Source organism: Hemitrygon akajei, chromosome 30 (assembly GCF_048418815.1).
Source record: "Hemitrygon akajei chromosome 30, sHemAka1.3, whole genome shotgun sequence".
Classification (NCBI taxonomy): domain Eukaryota; kingdom Metazoa; phylum Chordata; class Chondrichthyes; order Myliobatiformes; family Dasyatidae; genus Hemitrygon; species Hemitrygon akajei.
In genome coordinates this window covers 21,564,709-21,580,442 of record NC_133153.1, presented here as the reverse complement: position 1 = coordinate 21,580,442, position 15,734 = coordinate 21,564,709, and the positions used below count along the sequence as shown (strand labels likewise).

Here is a 15,734-nt window from a genome sequence, read left to right as displayed (position 1 = left end):
ATCTGGTATTCTTTGTGTTGATTCTTTAAATCTGCTAGGCGCTTAACAAGAAAGAACACAGAGGTTGCGACAGTCCGGAGCCTGACTCCTCATACGTGCTCACCCCCCACACAGAGGAAAAATATAAAAAAATAAATGAAGAGTTTGATAACATGATGAGGAATCACAAACTCGCAGTAAGTAGATTTTGGCACGTGGTGCCCTTGCTTGAGAAGACTTTGATTTCCTTGCTACATTATTGCCTGCTCTATGACTGAAGAAGGCTGCATGAAGATAACTGAACGTGGTGAAGGAATACAAAGCATAACACCTAACTTGCAAAACGTGTACCTAATCTCAGAGGCTGATTTAGAACTAACTTAAGCCACCTAGAATCACCTTACCATCGCTTGAAATTTTAGTTATTGCATGCCTCGAGCATTATTAAGACTTCCATCTCATCATCACCCTGACACATGATAATGCGGTGTGTGCGTGAATTAAAGAACAAAATAATTTTCTTTAACGTTTGCACTGGGCATGGTGTGTGTTCTAAGCTGTTCCACACTGGAGAAGTCTACTTGACCCACCAAGTCCGTGCCACTTGTATATTTTTAGAAAAACTATCCATAATGCATGATAGTTTAATGGTTAGCGTAATGCTGCTTTAGTGCCTATGACCCAGGTTCAATTCCACCACTGTCTGTAAGGGGTTTGTTTGTATGTTCTATCCCATGACTGCATGGGTTTCCTCCAGGTGCTTCAGTTTGATACCACTTTCCAAAGGTTAGTGGGTTAATTGGTCACGAGTCTAATTGAGTGGCATGTTCCCTTTGGGCTGGGAGGGCCTGTTACTGTGCAGTATCTCTAGATAAATAAGTAAATGATGCTGTCACCCAGCACCAGTGCTCAGCCTTTTAGATCACTACCCCTCAAGTTTAAATGTGTTGAGAATTTCTGCCTTGACTGCCCTTTTAAGCAGTAAATTCTAGAACACTACCTACCCCCTCCGATGAAAGGAAAATCCTTCTCTTCAATCCTCCTATCAATTTCTTTAAATCCCCCACCACCACCCCCTCAGATTTTTGTCCCCTTCTGCAAGTGGAAATCAATATTTCCTATTTTTTTATTCAGGTTCCTCATAAATTTGAACAACCCTGTTTTATTTTCCTCATTCTCGTCTGTTCCAAAGAAAATGATGCCAGTTCATCCAATCTCAAAGTTCAGAGTTCAAACTTCTTTTCCTGGCAACGTCGTCAACCTCCTACACATATTCTTCAATCACATGTTTCCTGTCACATGGTGACCAGAACTCCACACAACTCTTAACCTGTGATCTAGCCCGCTGAGCATGCAGTTTAATAATCTCTTTGCCCCTTTTTATAACCTCCTTGTGCTATTCCTTGAGGTCATCTGTACCTCAGAGAATAATGCAAAATATCCTACATGTCATTTTGTATTCTCCCTTATTGTTACTCATTCCCTTCCCTTCCCTCATTGCTCCTCCTCACAAGCATTACCTCCCAGTTTTCTGAATTAATCTTTGCTCAATACACCAGACTATCCCCTTCTTGCTATTAGCCACACAGAATGCTTGCGCCAATGTAGTGAACTGCAAAGCAGATTTCTTACAGGTTTGTAAGTGTACCTTGGATGTAACCAGGTGTAACCTTGGATGACAGTTTCTTTGATATTTCCTTATTGTCACAGAAGTCTTTTCAGCCAATTAAGTCTCCTGAAGCAATCCCTTTCCCCAGTAATTTTTCCTGTCGTGTATTTTCCTTGTGTTCCACAGTGGATCCATTTACTCTGCATCAGAGTGCAGGAAACTAGGAAGGTCCGAAATTCCACCCCCCCCCCCCCCCCACCCCCGGTCCTTCCTGAATTAGTGAATCCTTAGAAGACATGGAGTGAACATCATTCTCAGCATGTGTGAAAAAAATTGCTGCAAGGTTTTGAAATCTTCTAACCTTTCTAGGCTTGTGAATGGGGATGTGATTGGGCACAGCTGTAAGAGCTGTTAACACGCCCCGCCTGGCTTGCATGTGAGGAATAAACAATCAGACCCAGGTGTTTGCGTGCAAAATTGCGCCCCAGTGTGACTGCCTTTCTCAGGAGAGTGAGAGGGGAGATTTTCATTGGTCATTAGCCTTAAGCATATGGGGGAGTGTTGACCACTGCGCCCACCTCTACACTTAAGTGTCATTGACAACCCAGAGGCGGATGTGAGTAAAGCCAGCAGGTAATGATCTTTAATGCATCCCCAAAGACCTTTCTTCCCAAGTATCTGAGGGCTCTGTGTGGAAATTATACCAACGACCCACAGATGCTGAGTTACACTGATTTATAACGTCAGTTTTCCAGATACGTGTGGGTGGGTGTTTTCTGACTAGTAAACCTTTAAAGTTTTATTTAGTATCATTCAATATGAAAGCGTGCAATAGGAATGTTACCACAACACACAGTTCATAACTGTAATTACATAAGTTTAGACATACTTTCTGGGGCATCTGTCAGTTTTTAAATGTTAGCTTCATGTTTCCGGCCTTTAAATGATCTGCAGCTGATTGCAGAATGGAATCTAAAAATGTTACAAGCAAGTAAGCAAACAGATTAGTTCCAGTTTGCCAAATTATAATTTTTCTGTTTTATGATGCACTGCTTTGCCTTTTGAATCTTTATTTCTATGTGCATCCTAAAATGTACTGGGTTATTTTATAGTAAGATGGTTCAACGCAAGAATTTTGGAATTCGAAACTTGGACCCAGAATAATAATTGTGCTTGTAGGTTACTTCTAATCTGGAATTTCATATCCAGTTCATATTTTATTCCAGATTGTGTTAAAATCAAGGAAGCTTGCTGCATCTCTACTGTAAAAACAGCATCAGGTCAAATAAAATTAAATGTCCAATATAGCTTTGTGATTTTCCTTTAATGGCTATTATTTTGCTCCAGTTGATGATTTGTAAATTTAATTTTTCCATGGTTCCCTGGAAACTTTACATTTTGAAAAATATCAATTTTGAATATAAATGTCACTTATTAATAACTGCCACAGTACAGTATGAATCTTATTATTATTACAGAATTCCTGTTTTATTACCTGACCTAGAATTTTACTATTTTCCTTTATAATTGTGGTGCTTGAGAAATATTCTTAGCTGTGGTGAAGTTGCAATGATGTATTTACATAAAAGCTAACTAATTTTTATGTTTTCTATTCATTTATGCTGATGCATAATTTCATGTTGCACTGGCTCATAAAAAAATAATTCTACTTTGGAGGATTACATTTTTAGCACTGAACTGAGTTTGCATAATCTGTACCTTTGCGCTGATTGTACTTGGAAATAGATAACACCAAAACTGGAAAAAAAAAGTGCTTCCAAGTCCCGAATCGCACAGACACCAAATTGGAAATTAGAATTCTATATTTAACAAGCTTAGCAATTTTATCAAAGATATTTTAGGCATGAATTATACAGAGTTCCTGATAAATAGTACAGTAAATACTGTGATCTTTAATTTCGGCAGTATGAATTGGTACTCTATATGCTATTGCTTGGTCACCAGTGATTCATTAAGTTAGACAATTACTTAAATTGTAGGCCGTGTCCTCTTTGGATCAGTATTAAATGATTAAATATTTAGATATTCAAAAAGCTTAGATATTTGGATATTGCAAAATCATCCAAGGTGATTTTAAAGGAAGAACCATTAATAATTACATTACCTTCACGTGCATAAGATAACTAGTAGACATCCAGCATTTTTACTGGAAGTCCAGCTGTTCATTCACCAGAGAAAATTGCAAACTCATGGGTTTGTTCTCACATCTGTTTCATTGTGACATGAGAGCTTAGAAAATTGCTTTCGATGTGAAAGTATAGTCAATGTTAGACAATAACCCTTTAATTCCAGTTTAATGAGGTGTGGGATAGCAACAACGTATATATTGAAATATTTAAAGCTGCTAAGCACACGAAGACACTTTATAGAAATTGAACAAAATAAACTGAACTTTATTTATCACAATTATTTTGGAGTATGGAAATGGTAATGGTCCTTGAAAGACTGGACAACTGAATATAATAATTTGTGTTCGTGTTCAAGGTTGTATATTGTGCTTGACAAATGGGAGATTAGTACTAGCCGTACCACTTTAGGAAATGTGGATTTGGTTCTAAAAATTTAATACGTATTATGTTGATTACTTCTGTTCATGAAATTGTTAACTGTGGAGTAATTGAATTTTCTTTAATTTCTTTTTAGCCTGGTTTGCAACCTCAAAACTTTGCAATGCCAGTTGCAATTCCTGTGAGCAATCCAAACACGTTAACTTACAGTCACCCAGGAAGCTCTCTTGTAACTCATTCATTGGTAACCACATCTATAACAGATACCAACATGCTTTCGCCACCCCAGGCTACACTGCCCAGAAATGTTATGTCACCAGGTGCCCCACAGAGACCTCCGAGCACTGGTAATGCAGGTACCTGTCTTTCCATTGTAATGATACTGCTATGAAGAAAACAGAAGGACTCTCAGTTAGTTGGATACTGTATGTTGGCGTAACCTTTTGCTGTGGGAGCTTGCTGTTCTATAAACGAGAAAGCTGCTATAAACTAGAGTAACTTACTTACTTACTAACTTTCAACTCGTCTAAATGTTTCATAGTAGTTTACATTTTTTTTTCCAAATAATGCTATACGGACATTTTCCACGTGTACTTTCAAACTAGGAGCCTTTTGCTTTGGCAGCATTTAGAAGAAAATTAGCACACCACACATGCATATTTCCAGCCAATGTGGTTGGTACACCCTGGAATCTCTGATCTGGCCTTTAAACTTCTGCCTTTTGCTGTTTAAGCTGCAGTTTTCAATTGATAAACCTGAAGACTCAAAATAGCTGAAGTTTAAATAAAATTTTGTTGTAAAAGGAACACACACACATACATGGAACTCAGCAGGTCAAGCAGCACATATGGAACAATATAAAATTTGTTGTAAAAGCATCAGCATACATGTAGAAATCTGAGAAAACATCCCCCTATTCTTTAGTCCATCAAATAAAAATTTGGAATTGAGGCAGCATTCGGAACTGAAAGGATTGAACAAGTTTATCACAAAAAATCTGTTTTCAAAAGGGGTTTGAATTTGCTCAGTGGTATTGGAGTATGCACAAGTTTATGAAGTTATTTCATCTTGAATTTTAAAAGAGGTCTTTATAATTTGTTGCCACCTATATTAAGAATTTGTACAGGGCCGGTTATCAGTCTGGCAAAAATTTTAGTCCCACTTTTATTTTGTACAATACCTATTTGTGTTGCTCTTTCACTGAGGTTAGTTGGTAGCTCTCATTATCGCAGACACAAGTGTAAAGCTACGGCAATTGTACTATGTTCAGTTTGGGTTTTTGAGATGTAGCATTAAATTTAAGATGTATGTATATACTGATTATTCCACTTCCTTCACTCCCATAGCTGCTAATCAAAAGAAATATATTGACTATGCACCCTGAGAACCTTGTTTCTTTATAAATAAGACATGAAATTTTAAAATTGTATCTCCAGGTGTTTCTATCAGCTTAATATTAGTTTTAAATTGAATGAGAAAAGCTAATCACATTCTTTGAGATGTATAATGTTACGTAATGCAATCTGAAAAGTAAAAGATTACTTGCTAACTATAACATGCACATTAAATAGAAAGTCATCATGATGTTTTATGGAATCAATTTCCATACTACAGTAACTAATGTTGCTTTATAATGTACATTCTATATAATGTATCTTGATGTATAACTAGTTTCCGAGCTAATAATCTGTAATTTTATTGTAAATATTCTAGTAATCATTGGTTCTATACAGTTTTAGATATTAACCCATTCAAATGATGTCTGTTTAATAGATAGCCTGAAAAATAAGCATTCTGATTTTCAGAAAGAATTGATTTATGGTGAAGAAGCCATATTTCATGCTGTAAGTAAATAGAAATTATCTTGATGTTCCACCCAGAAGAGTGAGAGAGTGCGTGTGTGTATGTGTATGCATATGCTGCTAACTTCTGCCTCTGTTTAAAGATTGGATCTCACTTTTGTTTTCTTTTAGGTGGAATGATGGGTGACCTTACAATGCCAAATGGTGCGGGTACTAGCCCTGTGGGTAAGCATAGAATCTGTTCTTGACTTAATACTTAAAGCTTTGTTGAGCTTGAAATCACTGAAATTGGAAAATCATTGTTGTGATAATTTTGATGGTACAGTACTGCAAAATGCATGGGAGAAGGAGATTTAAAACTAGCTGCTGTCTGACTTTTTGCTCCCGCATATAAGTTAGTGTGGAATCGTCTCGTTCCTTTAACTCTACTTCTTATAACCTTGAGTGCCAGTATTCTACAGTCAATGAGACACTGAGAAATGTTGCTTTTAATAAATGTGTGATGGCATTTTTTTTTGTAGAGATATTTCAGTCTAGTTTTACATTGTAGAGTTTTTTTGGGTAGAGATATAACCTACAAAATTATTCTGGAGGGGTTCCCATTGACAGGGACACTCATTATTTTATCATTGCTCGTGTCTCTTTAAACTTAAAGAAAATGGCAGGCTGGTTATCAATATCACATCTTGTAATGAATCTTTCACTCGGTAACTTGGTATACAAGGTTTAATTTTGAAGTAGCCCACTGCTATTTTGCGCATACAATAGCAAACCACTTCACCTGACCCAACAACTTATAAAAGGCAGTTGGACAGGCCCATGGATTGGAAAGGTTTAGAAAGTCACGGGCCAAGCACTGTTACGTGGCACTAAAGTGGATGGGGTATCTAGGTTGGCATGAACCAGATGGGCTGAAGGACCTGTTTTCATGCTGGATGACTCTGTAACCTACAACTCTAAAGTAAACAAAATACAACAGGATACTACAGAACTGGGAAGGTTAAGTTTGTTACTGATGAAGACAAATGGCTTTAACTTGTTACTGCTTGGATCTTGTATTGAATTGTTAAGTTATTCATTGAATCAGGAAGATCTATGCACACATCTTGCTAAGTTATTTCCAGTTTCTGTGTGAAATTCCATAATACAGAGATTAACAGTTTCCCTACTTACAATAATTTTTATACTAAATTTAGTGCAATTTTTGTATTATCACATCCTACGTATTGCAGAATACTAGACATGAAATGTGTAGAAGATTTAAAAGCTCCATTTCCAAGGTATTTTACCCCGTCATATTATGTAATGGATAAAGGGTAGGGATGTTGGTAGCATCTCCATGTCTAACTCCACAAATGGTGCGAAAGCCTGTTTCTGCATGAATTGAAAAAGTCACTGGCCTCACTGGCCCAACATTAGTTGTCTTTTGAGAAGATGATGGTGAGCTGTTGACCTGAACTACCACCTTTCTGGTACATCTACCCCTAAAATGCTGTTGGACAGGGTGTTCTAGGTCAGTAATGAAGCACTGAGGATATACACTCAGTGGCCAGCTTATTAGGGACATCTTCATACCTGCTTGTTAATGGAGATTTATTCTTGGGAAATCATGTGGCAGCAACTCAATGCATAAAGACATGCAGACAAGAGGTTCAGTTGTTGTTCAGACCAAAGTGTGAAATGCGGAAGTGATGTGATCTAAGTGACTTTGACCGTAGAATGATTGGTGCCAGACATGGTGGTTTGAGTATCTCAGAAACTGCTGATCCCCTGGGATTTTCACGCACAACAGTCTCGAGAGTTTGCAGAGAATGGTGTGCAAAAAAACAAAAAAAAAAAAAATCCAGTGAATGACGGTTCAGTGGGTGAGAACATGTTGTTAAGGTGAGAGGACAGAGGAGAATGGCCAAACTGATTCAAGCTGACAGGAAGGCAACAGTAACTCAAGTAATCACGCATTTCAGCAGAACTGTGCAGAAGAGCATCTCTGAATGCACAGCACATCAAACCTAGAAGCGGAAGGTTCCTAATAAAGTGGCCATTGAGTATATTTCCAACTCAGGATTTATAATTTAAGTCTTCAATAGCTGACTGCTTAACCTGAGCATATGTCACCAGTCCAGGCAGAGGGAGCAGCTTCATGGCATCTAACATTCAATCTCTCAAACTAGTATACCTGAATGAGGCCAACACTGGGTATGGTATGTATATGCTCTCTGGTCAGAATGTCCACCTATATCAGAGGACTTGATATATCCTGTTTGGCACTGTATGATCATTAAAGAAATAATGTAAGGAACTATTCATGAAGATTAGCACTTTTTGAGATGTGCAGCAGATGGTGCAAGATCTAAAATTAGACTATCTACAAAGCGACATTTAGCAGATCAGCACTGTTTAAAGATTGGCACTTGGAGTCTTAACATGTATATTCCAATTGCTTAGTGATTATTCAATAATACCTAAGCAACAATAAATCTATTCTGAAGTGTTTAATCCTGTTCTATACTTTGCAAATGCCAAATAGTGAAGACCTTTAAGTTTTGCATTGCTAAATTGAACAAATGTGAGTATTCGGTCTGAAGTCTCTAGTGAGCTTGTTCCAATTGTTAGTGCAAGCCAATTTTTGCAAAATGCAACTTAACACCCTATATTTTTGAAGTCTGAGCTTATCTGAGGGGGTAAAGAGGATGAGGTTTGAGGGCACTGAAACAAGGACAAGGATATTCTTGCACTTATACCTAAGCTTGACAAGGTGATCAAAAATCTGAAGCCAACAACAAAATGCACATAATTCAGAATGTGGTTAAGCACTGGTAGAGTAACACCATAAATGGCAATGGCCAACATGGCTTAATCGGAATTTATCAGACTGTTTCTTACTTCAGAGACTTAAATTAGACCAAAATAGTACAGCACTATGGAAATTCTTTAGGATCAGGATATGTTGTTTTGAAGGAATTGGTAACCAGAGTTTCCCCCTGCTTTGTTAGGTGGATGTGCAAAATCCTGGTATTATTTTGAAAAGATTAGGAGGCATCACCCTGACCAAAGATTTATTTTAACCAAACTGCATAAAAAGAGGATTAGCATGTTGCTGTTGTGAGATATTACTGTGTGCAAATTGGCTGCCATGTTTTTATATAACTTTATTAGCTGCAAAGTGCTTTGGGATATCCAGTAGTGATGAGAGGCACTAAATATATGTCTGTCTTCACTTCAATTTCACTCCAGAGTCTTTTGTACATGTATTATGAAGATCTGCTTTGCATGTCTATATAAATTAACTATGCTAATAATTTTATGCCCCAATAATAGTAGAATTATATTAATATTGTAAAGAGTTGACAAATCATTCTTGATTAGGTGTAGGCATTATTTCAATTAATTCTCTGCCTACATTCATTATCACACAATTGCTACTGGATAAACATATCACAGTAAATGATCAGAAGTCCTTTCCTAAACATTTGCTATACTTAAATGACAGTTTCAAATTTGTGTTGAATAAGATAGGAGCTTTGCATTTATTGCAAGGCCAGTAATGTGTATACTGAGTAGAACTTCTAAACATCCACCAGGCATTTGCGCTATGTCATATCTTTCGGCTCCTGGTACACAATAACCTGCCAGCTCACTGTGCCTGTTGTATGCTGTGTGAAATAGAACAGCAGGTGCATATTAAGGATGAATCCTGTAGCTGAGACCCCAGTGAGGCCCTGATGGATCATCAGCTGTTGTTTTCATCTTTCTAGTGAATGGGGAGGAAGGTTTTCAAAAAGCTCAGTATGCCAGCAGGGATGTGAGTTTAACATTTTTGGCATGCTTCTGCTTGTTGCCAGTGCTGTTGGGAAATGGAACCTGTCTCATGGTTTAAAGGGAAAGTATGTTGAGTAATAATTGGGTCTCTTTCTACATTGAAGAACCAAAAATACAAATCCCCTTCCCCTTAAAACTGATGAACAATACAGTTACCTGCAACCTTTTACACACCTTAAATAAACATAAATCTTGATTCGTTGCTGTTTAATTGTATCTAAAATGGAAAGTGGCTGATATCCATATTGATAAAGGCTACGATAACAAGGCTCTAGGATCCATCCCTGAAGTGGACAATGCCCCTTTACACGTGTATAATTAAGGCCCATAATAGTGCTCAAGGTTCTCCCTTTCTGAAATGAGACTATCATGAACACAGCCAATTCTGGGATGAATAATCAGCACCGTGTAAGCTCGCAGAACCATTCTTCGAAAGGTACCACACAAAAGCTGCTCTTATCTTAAAGATTTTCCTTGCTATTTGCGATACTGTTGCATCATTGCTCAGGTTCCAGTTACAGCCTTTCATATCAGCATGCGTGCTGAAAGATGAATTGTCTGGAGAGAGATCTACAGCAGAAACCCGAGAAGGGAACTGTTGATACTAATTGAAGAGAGCATGTTACTGGATCAACTTATCTAGTTGCCTTCTTGGAGAATAGTGTATTTTTAGTAACATGCATAATGAAAGCATCAAATATTTCCCCTCTGCTACCATGGCTCCTTCGTCATACTCCACCCAAGTACTCCTGTCATTTGGCAAACGATTATCTTTGTAACTTGATCTGGCCACTGGAAGCACAAACTTGTTCAGCATGTTTTCTTGACTGAAATTTTGTCGAAGTTCATTGCTGATCTTACTCTGAATAAAATCCCAGAATAATCTCCTAATTAAGACATCTTTGCTTATGTCTTCCTGTAGAGAAGAGGCCAGTATACTAAAACCTGTTGGCTAAATTTCCCAATGGCGGGCCTCAGGCTGAACTGTTGAAGGTCCTCTGATGTTTTACCATGTACAATAGATGATATTATACACAGTAGGACAGACGCTGATCTCCCACTATTGTAGATATCAGTGAAAGAAATGATGGTGTGAGATGGACGTGTACTGGGAGGAAGTAAAGGCTAGATGATCGGGACATTTGGGGTGAAAGTAGGTCAGATTTAGTCAAGCATATAAGGGTGGGGACAGAAGGAGGCGTAGCATATGATGAAGATGGTGATGAGACGATGGAGGTTTAAGTTTCAGGTCAGATGGTGAGAAGCTTACAGACTGTGTGACAGAAACCCTGGTAGGATAAAGCCCTACAATCTTCTTTGGTGTGCTTATAGGTTCCATCAGCATGGTAGAACTTTGTGGAAGTAGCATCATTCAGGCATTATATGTCCTTAATATCATTGTTCCTGGTGGCATATCATGCACAAAGGGTGAGCAAAACACTTGTGGCCACAGTTTCCATTTCTACCCTCCATGTGGTCATAAAGTAATACAGCATCAAAACAGGCCCTTCAGCTCACTTGGTCGATGCCGACCGCAGCATCTTCCCAGTTCGTCCCAGTTGCTCATGTTCCTCCCAAAACCCTCCAAGTCCTTCCCCTCCATGAGCCTATCCAAATTCCTCTTAAACATTGCAAATGTGCATGCCCCAACTAATTCTTTGCCAGCTTATTCTTGGTGCTCACTACCCTCTGTGTAAAGGGGTTACCTCTTGAGCCTCTTCTAAGTCTCTCCCTTGCACCTGTGTCCTTTACCTTCTGATACTCCTACCCTGGGAAAAAGACAATGACTTATCCATGGCCCTCATAATTTTAATAAACTTCTATGAGGTTACCTCTCATTCTCCAGTCCTCTGAACTTGAACATTTGGTCATTGCTGCTATTGAACATGACTTAAAGTTAATTTAATGGCTGGTTCAGTAGCTCTCTTTGCAATGGTTTGCAAATAAGACTGTCATCTGTCAGATTAATTCTTGCTACAATGTGAGCATTTGGAAAAAAATGGTGCTTGGCAGATTGCACACATCTCAGACTTCTTTGCTTTGTGGTTTTATAGCAAGTTCTTTTAAATTCACAAGACTTGAACAACTGGAATCAGTTTATATTGGAAACACGGATAGTGTTAGTATGGAGAGATATGCACAGTTTATATTGTCAATAAATAGAGGACCTACAGTAGGTAATATAGCAAAGTAGACAGAGCTACAACCATTGTTTAGATCACCTGGCTTAAATCATCATTTCTGCAGCTTATTTAGAGGGACTGACAGAAATCAAAGAACATTTGTGGGCCAGATGGTTCTCCTGGTTGGAACTGAATCTAAGACAAATGGCTTGCAAAAGAAGCCAGAATTAATTAGACAAATGTAGAATTGTTGCAGGACATTTATGGTTGAAAGGATTTGCTGAAGCTTGATTTTTGTTCTCTGGATTGATATGTATTCCTTTGATTAGAGGAACATTTACAATATGGGGATAATTAATTGAAATGCTGAATTTTAAAAATTCAAGCATCCTCCCTATGTAGGCATTCTCTTGAGTTCAACTGCCTTTTCAAGCATTTATCTTGGGGAATGTGCTTTGCCAGCCAAACGATCCAGCTGTTATAAGCAATGATAGGATTTGGTTTTCATTCTGATTATAGAATATACAGTATGTTATCACTGTTTTCTACCAGGTTCATTCTAAGAGGAAGTCTTAAAGATATCTTTGTTAGACTGTTTTTAACGTACAGATATTATCACCTTTTCCTCATGTTTCATTTCTGAATTTTCTAGCCTTAACTATACAGAAGAACTTGTATGTCTGGAGTTTTGTAATTTCACGATTAATGTAAATTCACAAAATTGCAGGTGAATTATAACTACACTTGCTTGCACTATCACTTGTAAAATCAGATATAATGTAAGAAATATTTTTGGCAATATCATGTTCTAATCAGATGAAGTATAATAATTTTCTAATGGAAACAAGACATACTTAGTGGTGAAGGGCACACAAAATATTCCTGGATAAAATATCTGGATAAAAAATGTACTCTTGTCACTGATCAGCTATAAAAAGACCTTAAAATCATAGAAAAGTACAGCACAGAAACAGGCCCATCTAGTCCATGCTGAACCATTTAAAATTCTTACTCTTGTTGACCTGCATGGGGACCTTAGCCCTCCATACCCCTACAAATTCAGACTTCCTTAAACCTTATAAATATTCTGATTGGCTCGATGTTCCTTATGTTCCTTCATTTACAATACATTGAACACTATTCATTTTGTTTGGCCAGCCTCTTAAATTGTGAGCAGGAAACAAGATGCTGGAGGAACTTAGCAGAGTGATAGCCAACACAAAATTCTGAAAGCCCTCTTGCCTTTACCTTTTTATGCTGACTGTTTCCCAACTGTCTTTCAGTCCAGATGAAGGGTTTTAATCCAAAATGTTGACTGATCATTTCCATCCACAGATGCTGCCTGACGTGCTGAGTTTCATCAGCATCGTGCTTGTTGCTCCAGATTCTAGCATCTTCAGTCTGTTGTCTCCAACTTACATTTATGAATCTTGAAAAGACAATATATTTATATATCTCTGTTGACTTCTGTTTGGCATAAGACCCACTGTATGCAGAACACCATCTACTATTTGCAAAAGTAGTCTTGTTCGCTGAGATTCATATGATTCTCAGGTATACATTCTCCTGCTCCCAGCTGTTACTGATTTTTCTAATGTTGTGATCTGAACTTTCTGCAAACTGGTGGTTGCCTTTTGATATTGTCCTCACCCATTTTCTAACTCCTCACTTCAGTTCATTCCTCTATCTCCATTCTCATCGCCGTGCCAACTTTCTGACCATGATGTCCTATACCCCTATCCTAGCACATAGCATTAATCTGCACCCTAGGTTCATATATCTTCTCATCATGAAGCTTTTCTTTTTTTTTTTCCATCTTGATTTTGTTCCAGACCCCACTCAAAATTAAATGAGGGTAAAATTAAGTGTTGGAATTAATGCCTGTCCTAGACTTGCCAATGTAGTCTGGCTCAAACCCAGGCCTTGAGAACAAGCTCATATAAAAGCTCGCTTACTTTCAAAGTCATTGATGATCCATTCAGGTTCATCTGCATTTATTTTTGATCCTGTTGAATAATTCATGAGATAATTATCTGCTCTAGTTGCAGCTCATTCTCAGAATCTCATCATAATTACAACTTCAGTTTCCTCCTTTACCAGCTGAGTTTAGTTCTTACTGAAGAGGAAGGTTATTATGCAATTGAAGGTCACAACCTGCACCTGGGTTGAGTCACAGTCAGGTCACTGCTGGTCAACTTTAGGGATGAATCTGAAAATATCTAACGAAGTCAAACTGATTACTTGCGCTATTGAGAACTGATTGATAGTCACATCATATGCACAACCCTGAGAGCACTTCTTGTGCATCATATCTTGATAATGGAGAAAACATTGACAGGGATGAGTCAGTCATTAATGCTTATGATTGCAGATCTCGCATATAGAATTTTCAAGTGAGGCGGGAAATTAAAAGAAATTGAATTTTTTTTTTAGTAAGTACCACATTTGTGAGATAGTGAAAGGAGTTAATGTTAATGCAATTAATTTCTAATGAATAGTTAAGCTTACTGTAAGGAAGACAAACTAGACTGCAGGTGCTGGAATCTGGAAGAAAAACAATGCAGGAAGAACTCAGCAAGTCGACAGCATCTGTGGAAGCAGAAGGTATTAAGTTCATGTTTCAGGTTGAAAACCTGCATCAGGACGGGGAGAAGAAGGAGAATGCCAGGGTATAGCAAAATGAGGGAGGTTGGGGGGAGGGTGATAGATGATAAATGGAGCCCGGTAGGGAGGTTTAATGGACAAGTGGACGCAGCTGGATGAGGAGCTGAGTGGCAATGGATGAAACAAGTTGGGGACTAGTTGATGGGCAGATAGAACTGGGTCAGGGATTGGGTAAGGTAGAGGTTGGTAAGTGAGCAGTGATTCCATAATAGGAAGGGGATGGTAAGTGGATGTGAAATTTTAGTGGGTTAGGGTGGATGGTGAATAAAAAGAATCAGGTGGGAACAGAAGGGAAGATGGGAGTGATGGGTGAAAGACTAAAAACTGCTTCTGTGGATAGATACCCCAGACACTGAAAATTCATGTTGTTTGGGCTGACTCTGAGTACACAAATATCCCAACTATTGATTGCCTATACCTGTGGTCAAGTTTGATATGCTGTGATAACATCAGTCTGGCGTGTCAGCTTGAGCTCAAGTCACAGTGGTGCAAATAATTTAGCCAGTGCTGCTTCATTTGATGCAGGCCAATTAACACAGCCCCATTGTCTTAACATTTGGCTGTGATCATCTATGAGAACACTCTACAAAAACATCTCCTGGTCATTTCACTTTATAAACCAGTTCTCTTGAGCAGTCAATCCCCTTTGTGCCAGCAGCTTGTATTTTGTAGGCAGTGCTGTTTGTTTGCAAAGATGTCCTTTTAACTCCAGCCTATTTATTGCTTGCAATTTACATTGAGAACTGTAGACTGGTTCTTGTTTGAATTAATATCTGCTATATTCACATTACTCCAGAATACTTCCTAACAGGAGTGATGGGCAAAGGGAGAAAAAAGATAGCTTGGTGGAACATTGGTGTGGGTTCCCTGACATAAGATTAATCTTTTTCTTAAGAAGGGTAGTACCTTTATTGATGTAGAACTTCAATTGGCAGTGAGGAAACATACAGGTGTGAGACTGGCTGTAACAACCACTCACTCAAGGTCAGCAAGACCAAGGAACTAATTATTGACTTCAGGGAGGGGGAATTCAGCCAAAAATGTATCAGTCCTCATTGAGAGGTCTGCAGCTTCAAGTTTCAGGGTGTCAACATCTCAGAGGATCTATCCTGGACCCAGTGAGTTTGTAAGACCATATAAGACCATATGATATAGGAGCTGAATTAGGTCATTTGGCCCATCGTCTTCTCTACCATTTCATCATGGCTAA

At 38.3% G+C, this 15,734-nt stretch overlaps 1 protein-coding gene across 16 annotated transcripts in view; it reads left to right on the top strand.

Moving 5' to 3' along the window:
* The window catches only part of mef2aa (myocyte enhancer factor 2aa), a 194,294-nt gene that overhangs the window by 151,382 nt on the left and 27,178 nt on the right, over window positions 1–15,734 (top strand). For 13 of the 16 annotated variants that reach the window (XM_073033075.1, XM_073033069.1, XM_073033071.1 and 10 more), the window contains 3 exons: window positions 39–176; window positions 4,253–4,472; window positions 6,090–6,143. In XM_073033075.1, the coding sequence (XP_072889176.1) occupies window positions 39–176; window positions 4,253–4,472; window positions 6,090–6,143 (412 nt within the window). The remainder of the gene's footprint in view (window positions 1–38; window positions 177–4,252; window positions 4,473–6,089; window positions 6,144–15,734) is intronic. The other 3 variants (XM_073033080.1, XM_073033078.1, XM_073033082.1) reach the window with 1 other exon arrangement.